Here is a 20848-nt window from a genome sequence, read left to right as displayed (position 1 = left end):
GTCCTCATTTAAGTGAAAAGCCAAAACAAATTTCGGAAAAAAACGCCGCCTTATCCTTGTTGAAGATCAAGTATGGGGACTTACAAGACAAGGCCGCTAACTCAGGAACCCTCCTGCCTGACGGATGCAATAGCCACTAGAAAGGCAACTTCTAGAGTATGTCAAAAGGGGAATCTCTCTGATGTTCTCAAACGGAGGTTTCTGAAGTACCGAGAGCACCAGATTCAAATCCCATGGAGGCAATGGCGGTCGAACCGGAGGGGCCACATGTCGAACCCCTTGCACAAACGTACTCACCAGTGAATGAGTCGCCATGGGTCGTTGAAAGAAGACAGCCAAGGCCGATATCTGCCCCTTAATGGTGCTTAAAGCGGGGTTCCAACCACAATTAGCATTTTTTAAAATGTATGTCCTTTCATCATGCATTTTTATAATATAAATCTGGTCACTTACTATTTTACAATCCGCCGCCGCTCCGCATAGTTACCGTATTTATCATGGCAAAATCGTGGGTGCGCTATATACGCCAATACCCACTTTCCCGCGCCGAGTTTGAATACTGCGCCGGCATATACCGAGCGCAGTACACTCGTGTATAGTCGGGCAGGCTCGGCTCCTCTCGCGCTCACGTCCTGGACGTGAGCGCGAGAGTAGCTGAGCCTGCCCGACTATACTGCGCTCGGTATATGACGGCACAGTATTCAAACTCGGCGCGGGAAAGCGGGGATCGAGCGGGAAGGACGCCGCAGAAGGACGCCAGACCCGACGAAGAGGACACCCGAAGCCACAGACGGACCCGACGAGGCCACCGATGGACGCCGCGCAAGACACCAAAACTAAGTACAAAAATCTTTTTTCCACAGGAATGCGGGTCCACTTTAGGGGTGCGCGCTATACGCCGGAGAGCGCAATACCCCGATAAATACGGTATTCAAAAAAGATAGAAAACTATGTCCACACCGTTGTCATTTTGCTTGTGGGCATTGTGAATGCCCACAAGCACTTACTTCCTGAAAGTCTTGGATGGAAAGTGATAATTGGGCAGCGCACTGCATCCTGGGAAATGACACCACACATTTCCCAGGAGCATTAGAGGGAGATGATGTCAGAATCCTAGGTGATTCCAAAAAGCAGATTTTGTGGACCGCATAGCAACAGACATTTCCAGATGAGAAAAAATAAATAAATAATAATAATTCATTTTTCTTGTCTAATGAGCACAATAATGAAAAAAATTTTTGGGATGTTAACTCCACTTTAAGGCAAGTTTTTGATCCACTCCGCACTGTAAAAACAGCAGGATCCTGGAAACCAAATATGCCCATGGACGCCACTCCATCTCCTCACACAGATGTAGGCCTTTCAACGTGCGATGATAGATCTTCCGAGAAGATGACTTCCGTGCCCTCAACATGGTGGAAATTACCGAATCCGACAGGCCTCGTTCTCTTTAGTACCTGACTTTCAACAGCCATGCTGTTATAAAGCCAGCGACTGTAGAGCAGGATGAAGTAAAGGACCTTGCAACAGAAGGTCCTCTCGCATTGGCAGTCGCCAAGGAACATCCGCCACCAGGCGTACGAGGTCGGCGTACCTAGGACGCCGAGGCCAATCTGGGGCAATCAGAATCACCGGAATTGCCTCGATCTCCACTCTGCAGATCAGACGAGGAAGGAGTTTCAGCGGGGGAAAGGCATAGATTAGCCGATACTGTCCCCACGGAGCCAACGCGTCCGCCCAGGGATCTTTGGACCTGGCCACAAACCTCAATACCTTCCGATTGAGTCGAGAAGCCAGAAGATCCACGTCTGGCATGCCCCATCTCCGGCAAAGTAGCTGAAACTACACACGAGGGGCTCCCCAGAGGACTCACCGCCCTGACCCAGGTACAGCTTAGTGCTGTGGTCCGCTCTCTCTCCTGCTCAGAGCTCTTTGTGGCAAGACTGGGCACAGATGATCTGAAATCTTATACTATACATTGTGACATTTTTTTTTTTTTTGCACTGATCACTGTACTAGTGTCACTGGTTCCCAAATTTGTCTGCCGCAGTCCCGAAACAAAATAGATTTTTCACTAATAAAAATATCCCACAGTTTGTAGACGCTATAACTTTTGTGCAAACCAATCAAATGCTTTTTTTTAACCAAAAATATGGAGCAGAACACATTTGCCTAAGTCAGGGGTGCCCAACTAGTGGCCCGTGGGGCCCTCTGATGTGGCCCGCGACCTCCTGCTCTGGGATGGAATAGAATACTGTTATTAAAGGTTAATTACTAAAATCACAGTGTATATTTGAGCATATCTGTTCTGCAGTGGTTACTGGGCTGCTTTTAAACTGATCTGCAGGGGTGCATGCTGGCTACCCAGCATGCACCTCCCAATCTCACGCATTGCAAGTCGGGTGTAATACTGAGAGCATGACAGAACGCTAAGCTAGCCTTCGGAGCTGCCCACTGACTCCTTGGAATACCATGACACACACACACAATCTCCCAGGAGCACAGGCATTGCAGGATATGGCGTAAATTGCCGCGGCCCGGAAGTGGCAGATTAAAAGGGATCCCATAGCAACAATGCAGACAAAGTAAAAAATAAAACTGTTGTCCAAATGATGTTGTTCATGCTTAAAGCTGCCGATTTATGTAAATGTTATATTATGGGTTGAATTATAAACGAATCCTTGGTGACTATGCCTATTCCATCATGTCCTGAGCCATTTGTAGTGAATGTCAGCAGGCAGGAGAGAAGTGCCCTTCCCCCCCAGAGAAGTGACAGGCTCGTGTCTCTTTAAAGCTCCTCGCACATGTGAGTGTGGGCCCTGGTGTGAGGGGTCAGTGCGCAGGCGCAGAGCGGTGTGTCACTGGCAGTAGTCGGAGCCCCGGGCCACACAGCAGCAGCCGAGGGCTGCCACACAAAGGGGAGGAGGAGAGGCAGCCTGAACACAACACAGCAGCCCCGGCCAGGAAAGACACAAAGTTTCCCCCCGGGGGTCCTGACAGGAACACAAAGAGCCGGCCCACAGACGGGCCGGTCCTATACATTACAAAGGGGATTCCCTGGGTCTAACGCACGACGACTGCGTATTTTCCGCGTTTGGAATCCCCCTCCTAGTGACCGCCTGTCAGCCCTTCCTGCTGCTCTCTCACGCACCTCCAACAACAGCCCCCTCCTCTGTATACAGCACAGTCGTCTGCCCCGGGCTCCCCTCACACACGCCGGCGCTGTCCCCTCACCCTTCCCTCTGTCTTCCCTTGTTACCCGGAGAGGGAGGGGGGCAAATTACCTGCTAGCTGCCTCCGCAGCAGGAGCGCCGACTGCGGCTCCGTCATGCTGTCTCCCGACGTGATCAGTACTGGCTGACAACACGAACGGACGACCCAGAAGAGGAGGGAGCAGGCAGCTGGTCCGAGCCGTCACCTCTTTCCCCCTCCCCGGCTCTTCAATCTCTGTCCCTCTCACTCTGCGCTCGGAGCCCCCTTCGCGCATGCGCGGATATAGCCCTTCCCCCCACACCGTGACCTATACACCGGGCGATGGGGGGGGAAGGAGATCACGTGATCACGTCATCTTGGGGAGGTCGGATTACGGTAGACATTTTAGGAAGGTCAGGGGAACGCGGGCACGGTTCGTGTCTGGGCTGTGTAGTGCTGGTGAGGGCTTGCTGCTCTGTACTAATGGGGAGACTGTGATTGGAGTGATCAGTATACACATTATCAGGGGTGCTGTACTTCTACATCAAAACCTTGTCATCAAGTGCCACAGCTAGGCACACTCTGTTATTGTCCACAAACCAACGTTATACTGCTTCCCAGGGATGACCTCCCCCCATGCTTGTATCAGAAACTAATGATGCCACCAGTGTCCTAGCAACGGATGACATGAAACATTAATGGTTGCTAGGAAGAAGTCAGCTGACCTGTACAGTGTCATTGGTTGTTATGGGGCAAATGGCAACGTTCCAGTTGCCACACCTAGTTTTTGTGTCCCCCTCTTCGCTTGCTACAATGCAGGCACAACAACCAATGCATGCAGCCCAGCTGTCACTCTGCCAGTGTCCTAGCAACCAATGACACTATACATTATTGGTTGCTAGGATGCAGGCAGCTGTTCTGTACAGTTCCATTAGCTGTTATGGGGCAGGTGGCAACACTCCAGATGCCACACCCAGTTTTTGTGACCCCCCCCCCCCCCCTTCAGGTGCTAGGATGCTGACACAGCAACCAATGCCGTACAGCCCAGCTGCCAGTGTCCTAGCAATCAATGACACTATACATTATTGGTTGCTAGGATGCAGGCAGCTGCCCGGTATAATGCCATTGGTTGTTATGGGGCAGATAGCAACACTCCAGATGCCACACCCAATTTTTGTGCTCCCCACTGCAGGTGCTAGGCTGCTGACACAGCAACCAATGTTGTGCAGCCCAGCTGCCAGTGCCCTAGCAACCAATGACACTATTCATTATTGTTTGCAAGGATGCAGGCAGCTACCCTGTACAGTTCCATTGGTTGTTATGGGGCAGGTGGCAATACTTCAGATTCCACACCGAATTTTTGTGCCCCCCCCCCCCACTTCAGTTGCTAGGATGCTGACACAGTAACCAACGCTGTGTGGCCCAGCTGCCATTGTCCTAGCAACCACTGACACTATACATTATTGGCTGCTAGGATGCAGGCAGCTGCTCTGTACAATGCCATTGGTTGTTATGGAACAGGTGGCAACACTCCAAATTCCACGCCCAATTTTTGTGACCCCCCCACTTCAGTTGCTAGGATGCAGACACAGCAACCAATGCCGTGCAGCCCAGCTGCCAGTGTTAAAGAAATCAATGACTCAGTCTGCATTATTGGCTGCTAGGACGCAAGCAGCTGGGCTGTATAGCATCATTAGTTGTTATGGCGCAGGCAGCTAGCAACCAGCTCAGTAATGCTGCCCTGTGTAAAACGAGCTGCAGCGAGAACAGAATGTCCAATTCAGACACTCCAGCCTTATTGCTGTGCCCCACCAAGTGTAACCTGAGGGTGTCAACCCAATTTGCCTCATTGGCGGCATGCCCCTAACCACACTCTAAAATTGTGGTTCCCCCTACTTCTGCATTTTTTCTTTTTACTAACTGGTAACGTTTTTTTTTTTTTAATTGTTTACAGGTACTTATATAGCACCATCATTTACGCAGCACTTTACATATTTATTATACGTTCACATCAGTCCCTGCCCAAAAGGAGCTTTCAATATAAGGTCCCTAACTCACATTCACACATACACATAATATTAAATTAAAGTGGTAGTAAAGCCTGCTTTGTGATATTTACCTACAGGTAGCCTATATTAAGGCAAGCCCAGGCTACATGTAGGAATTCACCTATTTATAAGTCACACCTAGGGCATTTCTTATTAACATTGCGTTATATAGTAGAGAGCCTCTGGGGGGGGGGGGGGTATAATACATCTGATGTAGAAATTTAAGTTAGATAAATCTATTCCTGTGACATCAATTCTAAAGAGAGCAGTGCTGTTATCATGACTAGTATACTACAAAATGGAAATATCATAAGTATTCAAAAGTGAAATCACACAAAAAATTGTACTTAGAAATAAAGCATTTTAAGTGTTACATAGTTACATAGTTGGTGAGGTTGAAAAAAGACATCAGTCCATCCAGTTCAAACTATGATGTGTGTATGTGTTTATGTCAATAGTAGATCATATACCCCTGTATGTTGTCATTGAGGTGCCCATCTATTTGTTTTTGTTGACACTATCGATGCTCCCTGCTGATACCACTGCTTGTGGAAGAGAATTCCACATCCTTACCACTCTGAGGCCTCGTACACACGGCCGAGGAACTCGACGTGCCAAACACATCGAGTTCCTCGGCCAGTTCAGCCCTGAAGCCGCCGAGGAGCTCCCATAGAACAACGAGAAAATAGAGAACATGTTCTCTATTTTCTCGACGAGTTCCTCGGCGGCTCCATCGGGCCGAAAGTGTACACACGACAGAGTTTCTCGGCAGAATCCGGCTCTGACCGAGTTTCTCGCCGAATTCTGCCGAGAAACTCTGTCGTGTGTACGAGGCCTGACAGTAAAGAACCCTCTACGCAGTTTATGGTTAAACCGCTTCTCTTCCAACTTTAGTGAATGGTCGCATGTCTTTTTAAATTCACTTTCACTAAATAGTTTTTTTCCAATGCTAGGGTCACCCGTACGGGATTTGTAAATTGATATCATATCGCCTCTCAAGTGTCTCTTCTCTAGAGAGAATACGTTCAATGCATGTAGTCTTTTTCCATAGCTGAGGTCTTCTATTTCCTTTTAGCTTTGTTGCCCTTCCCTCCAGTTCAAGCACATCCTTCCTGAGGACTAGGGATGAGCCGAACACCCCCCCCCGTTCGGTTTGCACCAGAACCTTTGAACGGACCGAACGTTCGCGCAAACATTTAGAACCCCATTGACGTCTATGGGACTCGAACGTTCAAATTCAAAAGTGCTCATTTTAAAGCCTAATATGCAAAATATTGTTGGAAAATGGGTTTGAGAAACCGGGTCTTGCCCCAGGGAACATGTATCAATGGAAAAAAAAAGTTTTAAAAACAGTTGTTTTTTCTGGAGCAGTGATTTTAATGATGCTTAAAGTGAAAAGAAAAAAGGAAAAATTCCTTTAAATATCGTACCTGCTGGGTGTCTATAGTATGCCTGTGAAGTGGCACGTGTACGTGCACAAAATGAGATTACTTTATGAAAAAAGTAATTAAAAACTGCTTGCGGCTTAAATGTAATGTCTGGTCCCTGCAATATGGATGAAAATCATTGACAAAAATAGCATGGGTTTCCCCCAACTCCCCCCCAGGTCATTACAAGCCCCTTTGGCCCTATATACTTTGAACAGCAGTGACTGTAGGTTTTTTGTTAAGTAGAATCTGTTTGTAATTGTGAACTGGTACTTTTTTAAAGTGTAGCTCCAGCCATAAAATCTATTTTTTAGCTTTTCTGAAAACATAGAGAAGGGTTATCACCCCTGTAACATTTGTTTTGCTGTCTGTGTGCATCTGTTCAGAAGATTGCAATTCACTTTCTGTTCCAATGACAATGACAAATGATTTTTTGAAAATTTGGATTTTTTTAGTGAAACAAGGATTGGTGATAAAGCATCAGTGGAATTTCTCTTCCTAGTGGTAGATTTCCTCTTACTTTCTGTTTTCTCCTTCCGTTTGCAAGTAGGAGTCGTTTGTAAGTTGGATGTTTGAAAGTATGGGCCTGCCGTATATACTCTGCATAAATTTGGGCCCTAGGTGTTGCCACAACACTGTAAGCCCTCACAGTTAGTCTTGGTGGGCGCTGGAACGCCCTGCCGTGTGAACTATTATATCAAGAACTGTAATTACATGCCATTGTTGAACAGTGGTAGAAAAATTGGGCCTTTGGTGCTGGCGCTGGTGCCACAACACTGTAAGTCCTCACAGTTACAACACTGTAAGTCCTCACAGTTACTCTTGGTGGGTGCAGGAATGGGCCCTGCTGTGAAATATTAGATCGAGAATTGTAATTACATGCCCCTGTTGAACAGGGGCATAAAAATTGGGCCTTTGTTGGTGGGTGGTGCTGGTGCTGGTGCCACAACTCTGTAAGCCCTCACAGTTACTCTTGGTGGGCACAGGAATGTAAAATTTTAGATCAAGAATTGTAATTACATGCCCCTGTTAAAAAAAATGGGCCTTTGTTGGTGGTGGTGGTGGTGCTGGTGCCACAACACTGCAACCCCTCACAGATACTCTAGTTGGAGTGCAGGAATGAGCCCACTGCAAAGTATTGCATCAAAAATTTTAATTACACGCCCCTGTTAAACAGGGGCAGAAAAATTGGGCCTTAGGCACTGGTGCTGGTGCCACAACACTGCAACCCCTCACAGATACTCTAGTTGAAGCACAGGAATGAGCCCGCTGCAAAGTATTGCATCAAAAATTGTAATTACATGCCCCTGTTAAACAGGGGCAGAAAAATTGGGCCTTAGGCACTGGTGCTGGTGCCCAGAACCAAAAATGTTCTTACAAGCTATCAGCATGATCATTGAGGAGGAAAAGGATAGTCACTCAGCATAACAGGATAGTCACTCAGCATCAGCATAGGCAGTCTTGAAGGGATCTGACATTTAAAAAAAAATATTCAGTTACATCAGCATCGGGTGCTTGGTAGCTGGTGGTGATCCAAGCCTGATTCATTTTTATGAAGGTCAGTCGATCGACCGAGTCGGTGGAGAGGCGCACCCTGTGATCGGTTACAAAGCCTCCAGCAGCACTGAATGTGCGTTCTGAAAGAACGCTGGATGCAGGACAAGCCAGTAGCTCAATTGCGTACTGTGCAAGCTCTGGCCAGTGATCCATCCTCAAGACCCAGTAGGCCAGAGGATTTGCAGTGGGAAAGGTGTCCAAGTCTGATCTTGCCCCTAGATCTTGCCCCATGTAAAACAGACGCTGGCGATGGTTGCTGGAACCGGTCATACCGTGGGGCTGCGGACTAAAAAATTGTCTGAACGCATCACTCAGACGGCCACCTTCTCCACCGCTCCTTCTGTGACTGATCGAAGCCTCAGCAACACGTTGTCCAGGACCAGGATTTTGTAACCTCCCAGTATCTGGGAACGCGTTGCACAGACCTTTCTGCAAGGCCTCCCGAAGATGTTTCATTTTCTGCTCCCTCTGTGCCGGCAAGATAAGGTCTGCAACCTTACTCTTGTAACGTGGATCAAGGAGGGTTGCCAGCCAGTAATTATCCCTCTCCTTGATAGCACGAATATGAGGATCCTTCCGCAGGCTTTGCAGGATCAGGGAGGCCATACAACGTAGGTTTGTTGAGGCATTCGGTGCAGAGTCCTCTGGGTCACTGAGGACAACATGATCCGCAGCCACCTTGTCCCAGCCACGTACAAGTCCATGCGTTCCTTGGGACTGTAATTGATCCCTTGAAGACTGCTGCTGATGCTGAGTGCTAGGCTCCACCTTCATGCTGACACAATCCTCCTCCTCCTCTTTTTCCTGTGTGATAGGCGGGCAAGCAGGAACACTGTCTGGATAAAGGGGGCCTTGAGAAGTAAGGAAGTCCTCCGCTTCCTCCTTCTGTTCTGCCTCAAGGGCCCTGTCCGTTGTTCCACGCAGCATGTGCCTAAACAGGTGAATAAGAGGGACAGTCTCACTGATGCATGCACTGTCACTGCTCACCATCCTCGTGGCCTCCTCAAATGGTGACAGGACAGTACATGCATCCCTGATCTTGGCCCACTGGCGTGGGGATCTGTGGGCATGTCACAGATTAAGCGGTTCTTGTGCAGGTTGTATTCCTTTTGGAGGTCTGCCAGCTGAGCACTGGCATTATATGACCGTCAGAAATGCATACAGACTTTCCTGGCCTGCTTCAGGACATCCTGTAAGCCCGGGTACCTGCCCAAGAACCGCTGCACCACCAAGTTAAGGACATGAGTAAAACAGGGCACATGGGTCAGTTGTCCCTGTTGCAGGGCGGAGAGGAGGTTGGTGCTATTGTCGCAAACCACCATTCCCAAAGTGGCGTTTGGGAACTTGCCACTGAGGTACCGCACATTCCACAAACTTACGGAAGGGGGCAGAATCTACCAACTGAAAAGGCAGCAGTTGAAGTGCTAGCAATTTAGCTAAGCTAGCATTCAACCGCTGGGCATGTGGATGGCTGGGAGAGAACTTCTTTCGGCGCTGCAGCAGCTGGGGCAGGGAAATTTGCCTGGTACAATCTGCCATCGGTGTACCGATAGTAGATTGCCCACAAGTACTTGGCTGTGACACACCGAATTCTACGCCTTCAGCCCTATCAGTGCAGGCTTCAGAGAGGACTGAGGGTATAGTGGGGTTGGAGATCCCAGCTAATGAGGAGCAAGGGGAGGTCCGCTTTGTTCTTTGGTGTGGGTCTTTGAGATACGCTTCCCAACGAACTGCATGGCAAGTTGACATATGTGTGGTCAAGCATGTGGTGCCCAAGCGGGTGATGTTTTGGCCACGCGAGATACGCTTGAGATATATGTTGCAAAATTTCATTAAATGTGTGTTCAATACTAGCTGAGTTGGTTAACCAATGAACCTGACTGATGGTCCGTCGTGCCTACACACCATCGGTTAAAAAAACGATTGTGTCAGAACGCGGTGACGTAAAACACAACGACGTGCTGAAAAAAAAGAATTTCAATGCTTCGAAGCATGCGTCGACTTTATTCTGAGCATGCGTGGGTTTTTAACCAATGCTTTTGCATACAAACGATCAGTTTTGACCTATCGGTTAGGCGTCCATCGGTTCAATTTTAAAGCAAGTTCTCATTTTTTTGACCGAAGTTTAAATAACCTATGGGGCCTACACACGATCGGTTTGGACTGATGAAAACGGTCCTTCAGACCGTTCTCCTCTGGCGATCCTATCATGTGTACGCGGCCTAACATTTCTTATTGCATTCTTTGTACAGTTCAAAAAGCTGATAATGACCCCTCAGCCTTGCATTTTTTGAAGGCCTTTTCTTTTGCTTTTATATGCATTTTTACATTGGAGTTTAGCCACCCTGGATGTTTTTTGCTCTTTTAAACTTGTTTCCCATTGGAATGCACTGGCCAATACCTTTATTTAGTATGCTCTTAAATCACTCCCATTTTTCCTCTGTGTTCTTTGTTCTTAGGATTTTATCCCATTTAATGTCATCTAGCACAGAGCGTAGTTTAGGGAAGTTGGCTCTTTTGAAATTCAGTGTCTTTGTATTACCCTTGTGTTTCCTATTTCTGTGATTTATACTGAAACTAATTGATGTGGTCACTGTTTCCTAAGTTGCCCCCTATTTCTACATCCGCGATCAGGTCTGTATTGTTAGTAATCAGTAGGTCTAGTAACGCATTGTGTTAAAACAGTGTTACCCAAAAAAGTGTCTTACAAACAGTCCATAAAGTGTCAGGTGCTCTTATGTGTTCCTCTGGCCGCTGTCAGTACTTTTCCATAAACCCCCACCGGGGTTCTCATTTACCAGCAGCAGATATTGACCCCTTATTTTTTATAAGTAGGTCAGAATGTGCCAATATCCAATTCTTCCCACTGTTAGACTTGTATACCCATACAAGTATTAAATTAGTCATGATAACAGAACTACTCTCTTTAGAATTTATGTCATAGTTATATCATATTGTGCACGGTTTGGAGCATCAGCTATTTACACAGGGTTTCACAGAGCAGTATAAGTTTTATTTGTATTACATTTCCACTTATAGCACAGGTAATTTTTAGTATTGTCATTAAATCTATCTCTGTCAGATATCATTAGGGGGAGGTGTTGTATTCTTTCATCCCAGTCATTATCTGTCACGGCTAGTATAGCCTATTGCCAGCTTCTAAAAATCAGAGAGACCTTAGAGCAGAGGTGTCAAATTAAATTTCATCCCAGACAACATCAGCATTATGGTTGCCCCCAGAGGGCCGGTTGTATCCTTTTCAACTGGCATAGAATTGTATTATCCTCATAATAACCATAAGCAGAAGTCAAGAGTCCCCCACCCCCTCTTACATCACAGTGCACCCCCCTTACCCTGTTGTACTTTCAGTAAGAACCTGGGGGTGGAGCTGGAAAGCAGAAAGTGCAGGGTTTAGAGCAGAGGCCTCCAAACTGCGGCCCGGGGACTGGATGCGGCCCTTTGCTTGCTTTTATCCGGCCCTTGGGGCACTAATGCTCCCATTGATACAGGACACTAGTCTGCCATCGAACACCAACAATGGAGTACAATTTCTCCCACTGACACTAATAATAGAGCATGGAAAGGGATTTCTCTGTATAGACAGAAAAAAACACTGCGCTATCGTGTAAATAAATTAACAGTGAAAAAATTAATTTCAGTGAAAAGCTGCCAGTATTAATTACTAAAATACCATAGTAAACAAAGAAACAAAAAACAAGATAATACGGCGCTATTGTTTAGACCTGTGAAAAATATATGTGCGAAATATATCTCAAAAAGCTGAATACAACACTTATAAAAATAAATGTGAAATAAATAACAAAAAGAATGATCAAAGAATTGGATAAATGAATTGACAATATGGTATTCAATGTGACAAATCCAACCATAAAAATAAGTGAAGTGAAAAAGAAATAGTCCATAAAAAATCAATGCAATTAAGTCCAATTAAGGTGAGCATCTGTGATTAATCAGGAAAGGGATCCTCCACCAAAAAGGTCACCCAATGTGTGGGAAATGAAATCTCCTTACCAGAGAAAAAGACCGGGCTTTCAACGGTCTAATTCAGCATAAGGATGTTTAAAGTCTTCCTTGAAAAGACTATTCCGGACACTGCTATGAATCACCAGTATTGATAACTCCAAAAGATAGAATCCCATTCAAATCCGCTCCAGTTAAACATTGGTGTTCATAAAAAATAAAGAATGGTAGGAAACCACATAGTGCATTACTGTGTAAACATTGAGCTTTAATAAAAACAGGTGTGCACTTACAGCAAAAACTTTGTAATCTCGCATGTGGGATATGGTATGGAAGGGATGGCGTTTCCCCAAGCCTCCGTTCGCTTCGTATCTCCGTCCGTCACGTGTCTCTCCCTCTAACGTGATGACGTCACTGTGGCTAAGCTCCTCCTACGCGTTTCGTCGCAATACGGACGTCTACGGGGATAGGCTGCCTGAGAGAACGTGATCACGAAGCTCATTATATATAGCCTCATCCGCCATGATGGAAGAGGGCAAAATCAATACGAGCTATGGGAAAGAAAAAACGGAGCGTGCACGTGTTAATGTGCGACGCATAAACGAAGCTAATTGTGGAAAGGAATGTTAATATTCAGATGGATGCCATCTTGTGGACAAAGGGGAGTAAGACACGTGGACGGAATAAACACAGCAAAGGATACTATAGGAAACACCATCGCAGCTATCCATGACTTAACATCTCTTAATGAAAATATGACATGCGAGGCCTGTACAACTCATATCTCCTCTAAACATGCACAAATGCATACAAGACATGAATCCTGTATGTAATTACAAAATCGTAAATTTCTTGATATATTTGAATTATATTTGTGCATTGAAAACATTAGAAAATCAAGAAAAGAACCCAAAATATAATAAAATTACTAAAAATGTGTTAAAAACATTAATAAAAAGATTTTATAAAAAAGATGGACATAAAAATATGAACTTTAAAAAATGTGGACGGGAACAAAAATTATCTAAGCGTTATTTAAAAAACAATTAATGTCCCAATCCACATTTAACCCGTGAGGCCTATATGATCGCATATTGAAAATCCAGCGAGTCTCAAGCTGGGAGATAGTGCGCACTTTCAGAGGGGGGAGGAGGGTCAGGACCAAAGAAAAGAAAGAGATAAACATTTCAGGAGTCTTTAACCTTAGTTCGGCCCAACTTTCACAAGGTGAGCAGGCCTTACTCAGTCAGGGTTTAAAGTTTGCTCCCCCACGAACTCTGGATAAATTCGAGACCTTCATAGATGCCCACAAACTAATTAGAAAACTGAACATTAAGAGGCATTTTCTTCTTAACCCTATGGGAGTTAGAGACCAAAATCAGGTTACATATATAAGTGCACCAGTAGGTTCTCTACCATCAACAAGTAGTGGGCCGATTGGTGATGTTGTGGTTCCAACCAGACACACCAAACTGGCAAATGCTTCTTTATATAACCCACCAGGTTTTATTTCATCTTCCTTACAGACTTTTAAGGAGCTTGTTTTAAAGGATATAGCAGACCTGAAAGTTCCCAGATCTAGAAATACATTTGAATTTCAAAGTCAACTGAAACAAATCTGTAAACGCAATGATCTGGTTGTACGTCCAGCGGATAAGGGTGGTGGAGTGGTGGTCTTGGACAAAAGCGATTACATAGCTGAAATGCATAGGCTTTTGTCTGACACCACCACTTACAGCCTTTTAGCTAACAATCCAACAGTAAAATATAAGAAAGAACTCCAGGCCTTAATAAATGAAGGTTTCTCACTAGGTGTTTTAAATAAAAAAGAAAAAGCTCATTTAATTCCATCAGCACCGAAAGTACCAGTGATATATTATTTGCCCAAGGTGCATAAAAGTACCACTAACCCACCGGGTCGTCCGATCATAAGTGGTTTAGACTCTATAACGGCACGTATTGGCAAATATATAGATGAGTTCTTACAGCCATTGGTTATCTCCACCCCATTCTATTTACGTGATACCACCCAGGTTATTAATTTACTAAAAGATTGTGAATGGAAGAATGGATTTTTATTAGCTACTGCTGATGTAAATTCATTGTACACGGTCATTTCACACCATCATGGTCTAGAGGCGGTCCGTTTTTACTTACAGCAAGATAAGTCACTTTCGGTTATTCAAAGAGATTTTATTGCTAACCTTTTGGTGTTTGCAACCAGCCATAATTATTTTTGGTTTGGTGGTGATTATTATTTACAGAAATGCGGAGTAGCAATGGGCGCCAAGTTTGCCCCTAGTGTGGCAAACTTGTTTATGTCTTTCTGGGAAAAAGAAGTCATTGATGTCAACCCTCCAAGTCAACTCAAATTATGGAAACGTTACATTGATGACATTTTGGTGATCTGGGAGGGTGATACTCCATCCCTTGATAGTTTTTTATCTAGCCTAAATATTAATGACCGAGGAATTTTTTTAAAATATGATATTAGTGCATCCACAATTAATTTTTTGGATCTTATTATCATTGCTAAAGATGAGACATTAACTACCATGACCCATTTTAAAGAAACTGATCGCAATGCATACATCCCTACTACGAGCTGCCATCACTCACAATGGCTTAAGGCTGTCCCAAAGGGACAATTCCAGAGAATTAGACGCAATTGTACCTCCCTATATGATTTTCAACAACAGGCCCAAATTCTAAAGAAGAAATTCTTAGATAAAGGCTATAAAGAAGACAGTATTGATGAAACTATTTTGACTGTCAGTACTTTAAATAGAGATCAGCTTTTAACTACAAAAAAGACAGCTACTGATAACAAAGATTTTTTCAGCTTCGCTTTAATTACTGGGTTCTCTGACCAACACTTCTCTGTAAAAAAGATCTTAAGAAAACATTGGGGTGTTTTAAAGAATGATCAGATATTGGGATCGATCATTCCAGAGAAACCCATAGTAATTTTTAGAGGAGCACCATCATTACGTTTAAAGGTTGCCCCAAATATCATAGATCCTCCTAAAGTAGTAAATTTTTTTCAAGAAATGAAGGGTTTTTATCCATGTCGAAAATGCAATATTTGCAAAATTAATGCATTTCAGGGACGTAAGCTCACTACTTTTCAATCCACTCAGACCCTTAAGGTATATGACATTGAGACATTTATTACCTGTACAAGTGACCATGTGGTTTACTTAATACAGTGTCCCTGTAAAAAACAATACATCGGACGAACCAAACGAGCTGTTAACATTAGATTAAATGAACATGTAGGCAACATAGGTAGAGGATTCTCTAAACATAATTTATCTAAACACTATGCGAAGCATCACGCCCAAAGTATTGATGGTACATTGTTTCTACCTATGGAAAAATTACGTCCACACTGGAGGGGTACAAATAAAGTGCGCACTATCTCCCAGCTTGAGACTCGCTGGATTTTCAATATGCGATCATATAGGCCTCACGGGTTAAATGTGGATTGGGACATTAATTGTTTTTTAAATAACGCTTAGATAATTTTTGTTCCCGTCCACATTTTTTAAAGTTCATATTTTTATGTCCATCTTTTTTATAAAATCTTTTTATTAATGTTTTTAACACATTTTTAGTAATTTTATTATATTTTGGGTTCTTTTCTTGATTTTCTAATGTTTTCAATGCACAAATATAATTCAAATATATCAAGAAATTTACGATTTTGTAATTACATACAGGATTCATGTCTTGTATGCATTTGTGCATGTTTAGAGGAGATATGAGTTGTACAGGCCTCGCATGTCATATTTTCATTAAGAGATGTTAAGTCATGGATAGCTGCGATGGTGTTTCCTATAGTATCCTTTGCTGTGTTTATTCCGTCCACGTGTCTTACTCCCCTTTGTCCACAAGATGGCATCCATCTGAATATTAACATTCCTTTCCACAATTAGCTTCGTTTATGCGTCGCACATTAACACGTGCACGCTCCGTTTTTTCTTTCCCATAGCTCGTATTGATTTTGCCCTCTTCCATCATGGCGGATGAGGCTATATATAATGAGCTTCGTGATCACGTTCTCTCAGGCAGCCTATCCCCGTAGACGTCCGTATTGCGACGAAACGCGTAGGAGGAGCTTAGCCACAGTGACGTCATCACGTTAGAGGGAGAGACACGTGACGGACGGAGATACGAAGCGAACGGAGGCTTGGGGAAACGCCATCCCTTCCATACCATATCCCACATGCGAGATTACAAAGTTTTTGCTGTAAGTGCACACCTGTTTTTATTAAAGCTCAATGTTTACACAGTAATGCACTATGTGGTTTCCTACCATTCTTTATTTTTTATGAACACCAATGTTTAACTGGAGCGGATTTGAATGGGATTCTATCTTTTGGAGTTATCAATACTGGTGATTCATAGCAGTGTCCGGAATAGTCTTTTCAAGGAAGACTTTAAACATCCTTATGCTGAATTAGACCGTTGAAAGCCCGGTCTTTTTCTCTGGTAAGGAGATTTCATTTCCCACACATTGGGTGACCTTTTTGGTGGAGGATCCCTTTCCTGATTAATCACAGATGCTCACCTTAATTGGACTTAATTGCATTGATTTTTTATGGACTATTTCTTTTTCACTTCACTTATTTTTATGGTTGGATTTGTCACATTGAATACCATATTGTCAATTCATTTATCCAATTCTTTGATCATTCTTTTTGTTATTTATTTCACATTTATTTTTATAAGTGTTGTATTCAGCTTTTTGAGATATATTTCGCACATATATTTTTCACAGGTCTAAACAATAGCGCCGTATTATCTTGTTTTTTGTTTCTTTGTTTACTATGGTATTTTAGTAATTAATACTGGCAGCTTTTCACTGAAATTAATTTTTTCACTGTTAATTTATTTACACGATAGCGCAGTGTTTTTTTCTGTCTATACAGAGAAATCCCTTTCCATATTTTGTTGTATACCATAACATTGCTGCTTTCGATCCATCATGGACATTTTTGATTTTCGCTCACAGTTTAATATTAATCTTGAAGGAGTGTTTGACGATGTAGAAGAACAATCAGATGAGATTGGAGGAATTTTTGTCAGATTAAAAAACCTTCTAGTCTCAGAATTGCACACAGGATGGGACATAGCATATCTTGAGCAATATGTTAGTCAAAAAATGGCCCCCCGCAGTCTGAGATGGGAAGTAAGCCCTCAAAAGGGGGAAACTGACTTAGATGGTTGGTTTTCTTATTTTAATGGTATTGGTGTAAAATTCCTACAGTTTTTAATTGATAAAAAACGGGGGAAATTAAGATCACTCAATGAAGAGGTGATCAAACTCAATGAGAAGCTTACTCCGTTTAAGGAAGATGAAATTTATAAAACTAAATCTAACTCTCTGAAAATCTTTTTAGAAAAAGAGGATCAAGAACAAAAACTGAAGAAAAAGAAAAAGTATAACAGGGATTCTGTTGACTATTCTAATAAATTAGTGTTCAAATGGCAGGCTAAGATAGATGAAACTATGGAAGTTGTCTCGGGTTCTATGTCCCATCAGATTAATGCTACTCAAGAAGGCATTATTCCAACACAAATTCCATCCTGCTCTGGTGCCAACTCCAGTATAAGAGGAACTGGTCACACTAACGTCCCCCATACTAATGGCTACACCTCGGTGAAACCTAAAAAAGGTCATAATAGATCAAAAAAACTAAGACCCCGGGTAGAAACACTTGAGGGTCAATACGGGGGAGGTGTAAACCACCATCCACCTCGTAGGAGGAGGCCTTCGTATTATGACGATGACCGTGGCCTCTATGGTCATGTGAGCCATGGGGGTGCTTATGATTCCCCACTGAGAGGTTACCAAGGGTATACTCACTCTGGTCGTGATCGTGATCATCATGATGCACGAGGGGTGTACCATGATGGTCGGAATTATGGATATACCCCTAGGAACAATCATGTTTCAATCCAAAACAGATTCGCCCCCCTTATGCATTATGGGGGTAGTGACGCGGTGGATGAATCTAGTACCCTTAGACACCCTGAAGAATATTTGGACCATTCAAGAAGGTTCAGACGTGAATATGATACACCCCAAGTGCATGAAAGGAACCAGTCACCTCGTTTTTTTCCCATGGACAACACCAGACCAAAAAGGTCTCACGAAGAAAGAGGGGTGTCAGAGGGGGGAGGAGGGTCAGGACCAAAGAAAAGAAAGAGATAAACATTTCAGGAGTCTTTAACCTTAGTTCGGCCCAACTTTCACAAGGTGAGCAGGCCTTACTCAGTCAGGGTTTAAAGTTTGCTCCCCCACGAACTCTGGATAAATTCGAGACCTTCATAGATGCCCACAAACTAATTAGAAAACTGAACATTAAGAGGCATTTTCTTCTTAACCCTATGGGAGTTAGAGACCAAAATCAGGTTACATATATAAGTGCACCAGTAGGTTCTCTACCATCAACAAGTAGTGGGCCGATTGGTGATGTTGTGGTTCCAACCAGACACACCAAACTGGCAAATGCTTCTTTATATAACCCACCAGGTTTTATTTCATCTTCCTTACAGACTTTTAAGGAGCTTGTTTTAAAGGATATAGCAGACCTGAAAGTTCCCAGATCTAGAAATACATTTGAATTTCAAAGTCAACTGAAACAAATCTGTAAACGCAATGATCTGGTTGTACGTCCAGCGGATAAGGGTGGTGGAGTGGTGGTCTTGGACAAAAGCGATTACATAGCTGAAATGCATAGGCTTTTGTCTGACACCACCACTTACAGCCTTTTAGCTAACAATCCAACAGTAAAATATAAGAAAGAACTCCAGGCCTTAATAAATGAAGGTTTCTCACTAGGTGTTTTAAATAAAAAAGAAAAAGCTCATTTAATTCCATCAGCACCGAAAGTACCAGTGATATATTATTTGCCCAAGGTGCATAAAAGTACCACTAACCCACCGGGTCGTCCGATCATAAGTGGTTTAGACTCTATAACGGCACGTATTGGCAAATATATAGATGAGTTCTTACAGCCATTGGTTATCTCCACCCCATCCTATTTACGTGATACCACCCAGGTTATTAATTTACTAAAAGATTGTGAATGGAAGAATGGATTTTTATTAGCTACTGCTGATGTAAATTCATTGTACACGGTCATTTCACACCATCATGGTCTAGAGGCGGTCCGTTTTTACTTACAGCAAGATAAGTCACTTTCGGTTATTCAAAGAGATTTTATTGCTAACCTTTTGGTGTTTGCAACCAGCCATAATTATTTTTGGTTTGGTGGTGATTATTATTTACAGAAATGCGGAGTAGCAATGGGCGCCAAGTTTGCCCCTAGTGTGGCAAACTTGTTTATGTCTTTCTGGGAAAAAGAAGTCATTGATGTCAACCCTCCAAGTCAACTCAAATTATGGAAACGTTACATTGATGACATTTTGGTGATCTGGGAGGGTGATACTCCATCCCTTGATAGTTTTTTATCTAGCCTAAATATTAATGACCGAGGAATTTTTTTAAAATATGATATTAGTGCATCCACAATTCATTTTTTGGATCTTATTATCATTGCTAAAGATGAGACATTAACTACCATGACCCATTTTAAAGAAACTGATCGCAATGCATACATCCCTACTACGAGCTGCCATCACTCACAATGGCTTAAGGCTGTCCCAAAGGGACAATTCCAGAGAATTAGACGCAATTGTACCTCCCTATATGATTTTCAACAACAGGCCCAAATTCTAAAGAAGAAATTCTTAGATAAAGGCTATAAAGAAGACAGTATTGATGAAACTATTTTGACTGTCAGTACTTTAAATAGAGATCAGCTTTTAACTACAAAAAAGACAGCTACTGATAACAAAGATTTTTTCAGCTTCGCTTTAATTACTGGGTTCTCTGACCAACACTTCTCTGTAAAAAAGATCTTAAGAAAACATTGGGGTGTTTTAAAGAATGATCAGATATTGGGATCGATCATTCCAGAGAAACCCATAGTAATTTTTAGAGGAGCACCATCATTACGTTTAAAGGTTGCCCCAAATATCATAGATCCTCCTAAAGTAGTAAATTTTTTTCAAGAAATGAAGGGTTTTTATCCATGTCGAAAATGCAATATTTGCAAAATTAATGCATTTCAGGGACGTAAGCTCACTACTTTTCAATCCACTCAGACCCTTAAGGTATATGACATTGAGACATTTATTACCTGTACAAGTGACCATGTGGTTTACTTAATACAGTGTCCCTGTAAAAAACAATACATCGGACGAACCAAACGAGCTGTTAACATTAGATTAAATGAACATGTAGGCAACATAGGTAGAGGATTCTCTAAACATAATTTATCTAAACACTATGCGAAGCATCACGCCCAAAGTATTGATGGTACATTGTTTCTACCTATGGAAAAATTACGTCTACACTGGAGGAGTACAAATAAAGTGCGCACTATCTCCCAGCTTGAGACTCGCTGGATTTTCAATATGCGATCATATAGGCCTCACGGGTTAAATGTGGATTGGGACATTAATTGTTTTTTAAATAACGCTTAGATAATTTTTGTTCCCGTCCACATTTTTTAAAGTTCATATTTTTATGTCCATCTTTTTTATAAAATCTTTTTATTAATGTTTTTA

At 43.1% G+C, this 20848-nt stretch overlaps 1 protein-coding gene across 2 annotated transcripts in view; it reads right to left on the bottom strand.

The window, feature by feature from the left end:
* Positions 1-3487, bottom strand: part of UBE2G1 (ubiquitin conjugating enzyme E2 G1) — a 49764-nt gene extending 46277 nt beyond the window's left edge. For both annotated transcript variants that reach the window (XR_005746962.1, XM_040336710.1), the window contains exon 1: positions 3285-3487. Coding sequence is in view for 1 of the 2 variants with exons in the window: in XM_040336710.1 (XP_040192644.1) it covers positions 3285-3330 (46 nt within the window). In the remaining variant the exon portion in view is untranslated. The remainder of the gene's footprint in view (positions 1-3284) is intronic.
* Positions 3488-20848: the final 17361 nt, after the last annotated feature.

Source organism: Rana temporaria, chromosome 2 (assembly GCF_905171775.1).
Source record: "Rana temporaria chromosome 2, aRanTem1.1, whole genome shotgun sequence".
NCBI lineage: Eukaryota > Metazoa > Chordata > Amphibia > Anura > Ranidae > Rana > Rana temporaria.
Note: the sequence above shows the minus strand (reverse complement) of the source record. Positions and strands in the feature narration are given on the sequence as shown.